Source organism: Cryptomeria japonica, chromosome 9 (genome assembly GCF_030272615.1).
Source record: "Cryptomeria japonica chromosome 9, Sugi_1.0, whole genome shotgun sequence".
Taxonomy (NCBI): Eukaryota; Viridiplantae; Streptophyta; class Pinopsida; order Cupressales; family Cupressaceae; genus Cryptomeria; species Cryptomeria japonica.
In genome coordinates, this window is record NC_081413.1 from 250,416,843 (window position 1) to 250,423,176 (window position 6,334).

At 34.2% G+C, this 6,334-nt stretch overlaps 1 protein-coding gene across 2 annotated transcripts; it reads left to right on the plus strand.

Annotated features, from left to right (window-relative positions):
* The first annotated feature begins 336 nt into the window (after positions 1–336).
* LOC131858148 (E3 ubiquitin-protein ligase RDUF1-like) lies at positions 337–2,283 on the plus strand. Of its 2 annotated transcripts, none has more exons than XM_059211221.1 (2): positions 337–525; positions 1,619–2,283. In XM_059211221.1, exon 2 carries the CDS (start codon positions 1,681–1,683, stop codon positions 2,164–2,166), a length of 486 nt encoding a protein of 161 aa, XP_059067204.1. In that variant the 5' UTR covers positions 337–525; positions 1,619–1,680; the 3' UTR covers positions 2,167–2,283. The 2 variants fall into 2 exon arrangements, with proteins under 2 accessions (XP_059067204.1, XP_059067205.1); XM_059211222.1 differs by lacking the exon at positions 337–525 and adding an exon at positions 623–1,310.
* The last annotated feature ends 4,051 nt before the right edge of the window (positions 2,284–6,334 follow it).

Consider the following 6,334-nt stretch of genomic DNA (forward strand, 5'->3'; position numbering starts at 1 on the left):
TTTTTTTTTTAAAACCCCACCTCCGCCTCCAAAAAGGCAGTACAGAGAGACTAACATGCGTGTTTCGAAAGGTCTGTTTTGGAACCAGAATAGCCGCGACCCCTCCGCCATAAAATAAAATACTTTTAAAAATCTTAAATTTCCTTTTTTAGTAGGATTCAGCACCGACATTTCTGAAAAAAATGATGCTCAGGAAACGTGTTGATGACATATTCCTGGCCACTGAAAAAGCTGGAATAGACAGTAGACGTAGACGTTAGCTAATATTCTTCTTCCATTCCATACAAAAGGACCTTCTTTCATAACACGAAACCATTCTTCTTTGTTCTTGTGGACATTTGTGTTTAGCGTCCTTTTTACGAAACCATTCTATCTTGCATTCTTGTTTCTTCCTCTGGACATTTGTGTTAAGTGTCCTTTTTACGAAACCATGGGACAAAGCATGGCAACACGTAACGCAAACAGCAGGAATGGACGCGGGCAGCGGGCAGCGGGCAGCGGGTAATAGAAACCATAGACAAGGAGGTACCACTCTTTCAAATTAATTTAATTTTTTTTTAATAATAAAAAAAACCTAAGGCATTTCTGATGATGGATGAAAGTATTTTGCATCACTGTTTTGGATTGCATTTAGATGATGGAGTGAATATTTTGCGCCAACATTTCTGATCACAAACTCCCTCATAACTAATGCAATCCTAAACGTTTATGTAAAAGGTTTTCATACAATCTAATAAAATATGACAATGATTAAACAAATATGAATTATGAAAATCTGATATCAGTAATTGTAGTTAATTATTTCTATGTACATTGATTTTCTTTTTAACCGTTATATCTGAAAAAATTTGTACAAACCAATTTGGAAGAGTTTCAAACCTGCCGCCTCCTTATCTCTGGTTTTTAGTAAAGAATCTATGGGCCAACCACACTACTTATGTAGAATCAATTATTTATTAGTTTTTAACTAGATTCAAAGAAAATTTAAAAACAATTTGAAAACCTTGAAACATACGTGGGAATGTTTTTATAAAAAATCTATGAAAGAATCGTAATAATTTAGGGTTCAATTATTTAGATTAAGAAATATCTCAACAATCTGATCGGCATTAGTAAAGAAACTATGAACAGCATTGAGGGACTAGAAAAGATTAACGAGATGGTTGCTGATTATAGATCCTTCCACAGTGACCCGTGAAAGAACTTGGTGGAGATGATGTGGCTGCTGGAGCAACAAGAGTACCTTCAGATTCATCATGAAGGAGCTTGAGGAAATCAATAGGATTTTCATCCAAAAGAACAAGGATCTGGTGCTCTCGTTCAACTGAGAGTTGCTTGAGCTTGTTTGCCTGTGTTTCTTTTGTTTTTTATTCGGGATTGCTGGGTGTTGACAGGCTGTTGTAAAACTTTAGGTTTCGGATCCCTGTAAAACCAGTTTATCCTTATCAAAAACAATTTTAAATCAATCAGAAAAGTGTTTTGAAAGAAATCAAAACCAATGTTTTGTATGTTTTTATTAGTTGAATTTGAGAATTTACAGTCATGGATATTTCCTAAGATTTTGATGGGTTCTAATTAAGATGACCAATTCCTGATTTCCAATGCTAAAATTTGGCAGGATACGAGTGAGCCCTTATGAACCATTCCATTTGATGATGGAAGAAGAGGAGTTTTGGAACCATGGAAGAGGCTATGTGTCCGGCCCTGCAACATTTTGTGAGTGCATCCCCAATATGTTTCAGCAATAGATTTGATGACGACTACGTTGGGCGTCAATTGACAGCTGCAGTAGTGGAGGCTGCCATGGAAAAAATAAAGGCCGAAGTTTACACGCCGCTTTCTCAAAAATCAGGAAAGAAAATAAGGAAGAAGAGGATAGCGACCCAGCTCCCCATACGTGCTCGATTTGTTTGGAGGATTTTTTTTGCCAAGCAAGAGCTTTTGAGTCTTCCATGCAACGATAAATTTCATTCCGAGTGTTTAATGCCATGGATTAAACGGCAGGGGCAGTGTCCTGTGTGCAGGTTGGATCTCACTGGAAGGCCCGCTTCAGTAAATAATCTTAATCAACCCCAAAATTTGAATGCAAATGTAGGAGATGAAATGGCGCTGATTATAAGAGTCATGGAAGAGGTTTTTGCTTGGCTTCATCCATATCCGCGTTAACCTCATTGCAAATAGCTGAAAAGATAGATTATGGGTGTCCGTTTGTCTAATCTTGAACTAGTGTTGATCTAGGTGTTAGATTGTAAAAGTTATCTTTTAATTATTGAATCTTTTATATTTGAGTATTTTTTATTATTATGGGATTTTTTATAAGTAGGAGATATTTTTTGAGTCAAGTTGAGATGATATTGGTATTAGAATTCAATTTTGTATTTTTTGAAGTTAAATTCATTGACTCATGTTTTATGAGTAGTAGTTTACAAGAAACCAACTTTCATGAGAATTTATAATACATTTAGCACTCATTGCATCTAATTAACCAAAATCAAATTTGTAAAAGTAAAATTAAAAAATAACAAGATTTAATTTATCTGAAAGAAACTAATAGAACAATAATAAACAGAAGATATTGAAAAATTCTCAACCTATGGCTTGAAAAACAAGAAAAATGGTACGAGAGTTATATAAAAAATTTATAAGTCTAATCAAACCCTTGTAATTAGGTCTTTTGACATCCACAATAGCCATAGTGTAAAAGATAATAAAATAGAAAACGTGCTCCTATCCCAAGCATGTCTATGAATCAAAAAAGAAATGGTAATATAAATAATATAAACTAGAATACAATAAATTGCAAGGATATGAATATCCCAAGGTGTTAAGGTCCCCTGAAAAGGGATGCTACAAAAACAATGAGAAAGTAAAGAAGTTAAGAGAAATGTCATTCCTTGAATATTAATTAAGCCAAATGGGACAAAGATATTAAATTACCCAATACCTCCAAGAATATTGTTGTAGTGGTGTTGCTTTCCTCACATGGGAGAAACCCATCCAAAAAAAAGCTCTTGTAGGAAGTTGTATATAGTATGAAAGATTACATGATTACATGAATTAAGAGAGATTGAGTGCACAATGAAATATAATATTCAAAATGAGAAATGGGAGGGAGATAAGGTGATTTGAGAGACATTTTGGTTCATCTAAAATGATTATTGTTAACCTATGTGGTTAGCAGTTATCAACACAATACAAAACAACTACTGAACATGAAACTATTGAGCTTTGTCAACACATTTTCTAAAAATTTGCACATTGTTATGTTTTATAGATAGTTTGAACTCTATAAATGATGGAAAAAAAAATTAAGGTTAAGACAATTATAATATGAACTTGACAAGAAAGGACCACATGAGGAAAGACCTCATACCATGGGTAGAAAAAGACTAAGATAAAGGCTAAAATGATCTATAAAAACACACGAGGAGAGATAAACACTATAATGAATTCAAAACAATGAAAAACTATAAGGGCATACAGTTTCAATCATTGGATTTTACCCCAACTTTAGCATGCTTGTGAGACTACACAAGAATGCATGATATGTACATAAAAAAAAAACATTGAAAGGAAGTAAAATCATAAAATATGCAAAAGGGAAGCTATAAAGGAAGTTAAATAAAAAGGAGCTATGCCCTTGGTCTAAGAACCTATTAAATAAGTACAATCAACAAAAAGCATTTCATAGTTCAACAATATACAAAAAAAATCCTTTACGAAGGAGGAGAATATCCATTGGATGGTTATTTCTCATTTTAGTCCCTTTCTTAATCTTGAGCCTTGTGAGGATCCTTCTATTATTGAGGCTTTTGTTAGGCTTCTGCTATCTATCCCTAACATTATTGGCCTTGCAGATTTGAATTTTTTGGAGCGTAAGTTTTTTGATAATGAAGTTAAGGCGATGGTCTTCTCCTTTGGATCGTCCAAATCGTTAGGATCATATTGGTTTCTCCCTTTATTCATTCAAGAGTTTTAGGATATTGTAGGTGTATCTTTATCATCCTAGTTGCAAAAGAGTTTATGTCATTGGTGAGTGTCCCAAAATAAATTAATAAAACCTTTATTATTTTAGATCCTTAAAAGCAAATGTGTGCTAAGAATGTTTAATTTCAGCTATATTAGTCTTTGTAATGCTCTATATAAAATCTTTTCAAAGCTCCTAGTCAATAGGATTAATTATTTCCATGGTAAGCTAATCCATGACAATCACAAGGGCTTTGTTTTAGGTTACCAAATTTTTGTGTTGTTCTTGTAGTCCATGAAAATATCCACTTTATGGAGAATAGTCAAAGACAAGATATACTCCTAAAACTACATATTTCTAAAGCTTGTAATATTGTTTCATGGCCCTTTTTTCCCTGGTGCTTAGTAAATTTGGTGTTAGGGGTAGGTTCTTAAGGTTGATTGAGTCTTGCTTCAAAACCCCTATATATTTGATGTTGAGAAATGGTGCCCCCAAGGATTCTTCTCATCTTTTGGTGGGGTCAGATAGGGAAACCCTTTTTCCCCCCTATCTCTTCATTCTCATCGCATGTTTTGGGGAACAAGATCAATCTTTATGTTTAGCAGAGAATTCTGAAAGGGATTAAACCATCCTTTTCCCCTTTTGTTATCTCTCAAATTGACAATTTGTGGATGACAATTTTTTTCTTACTTCACCTTTGATGGTAGAAGCTAAAGGATGGTGTGTTATCCTATAGAATTAGGCTTGCACATCTAGAGAAAAAATCAACCCGAATGAGAGTTATCTATATTTTATGAATGTCCCTCTACATATCCAAAACTAAATTGCTATGATTTTGAAGTGTCAGATTGCAAACCTCCATCTTCTTATCTATGCTTACCATTAATAGTTAGGAAAGTAGAGGAGTCATTTTTGAATGGGTTTCTTTTAAAAATTTAGAGGAAACTTGTAGGCTAGAATGGCACTATTTTAAGTAATGTTGGGAAACATGAGTTACTCAAAACCTCTCTCCAAAGTACCTCAATTTATCTCCTCTCCCTTTTTCATTAGAGAACTATGGTGGTGAGACTTATTTTATACAAGTTAGAGTCTATGGAAATAATGTAAGTCTAGAATATTTAAAGATATGAAAAGCAATTGAGACTCTTGGGCATCTTTGTAGTTAACAATGTTAAAGAAAATATTGGGTGCTTTGTGAAAAACAAACACTCACCCACACTCTTCCCTGGATTGGTATATTCCCTTTCCTGCTTCATTTATCCTCCTATTGGTTTCAAAAATGCAATTAAATGGTTTCCCCCAATTCCAGATTTTTGAAATTGAATTTTGATCAAGAGGTAATCAATGTCAGGTGGGTGGCAGTGCGTTTATAAGAGACTCAAGTGGTAACATGATCCTAGACTACACAACTAACCTTGGGGTTTAAACCTTAAGTTGTGGAGGTCGAAAAAAAATTATCATGGAATTTTCATTGCAAAATATAAATAATACTAACTAATCCCTCTTTATGTGGCTAAACCAAAAAATCTCCCTTCTCCCCTTCTAAGGAAATTGATTTGGTGGACTCCGAGCAAGAAGAATTTTTAGGATTCTAATTCTTCCTTCTCCATGTTGGTATTATGGATGTGTTGCATTAGTTTTTTCATTGATGTCAACACTTATCCTTCTGGAGAACTATAGTTATGTTGAACTGGCACATTATGTTCACCGGCAAGGTCAATGACTTATGCACAACCACCGGTATATGCTCACTGGCAGGTTATATGGTTCACCAGCATTGATGAAGACTTATTATCATCTGGAGATCACTTGATTATGTCAAAGACATGGTTTGGATACTTGGTTTTAGTGTTTTCATTATTGATCAAATCGGGTTGATATATTTGTTGTTACCTGTAGATAGATGTAAGTTATGGACTAGTACACATTATCTATTCCAGATCAGCACAACACATTATGGAGATGAATTATTATTGGTTATTGTATTGAAGCCAACATCTTGTATTGCATCAAGATCTATTTTGTAATTGATTTGAATGTAATATTCTTAGTGAGCCGACCTACATATTTGGTCTTAGGTTTTGTATAAATGTAAGATCTCATTTGTGAGATGAATGTAACATAGAGGTAATATGGTAGTATTTGGTATGAGCAAACATTGAAGATCATATGAGCATATCATAGAGTGAATCAAGCAGACATCATTTGAAGGTGTTTATCAGAGCTTAAAATGGTACTGAATCCAGCATTGAAGATGCACTTTGAAGCAGTACATTATTCTAGGATTTAACCATCTGACTATAGTCATTGCGACTGCCATTTGAGCAGTGTGCTCTAGGCGGTTGGCCTTTCTGCATGTGCAGACCC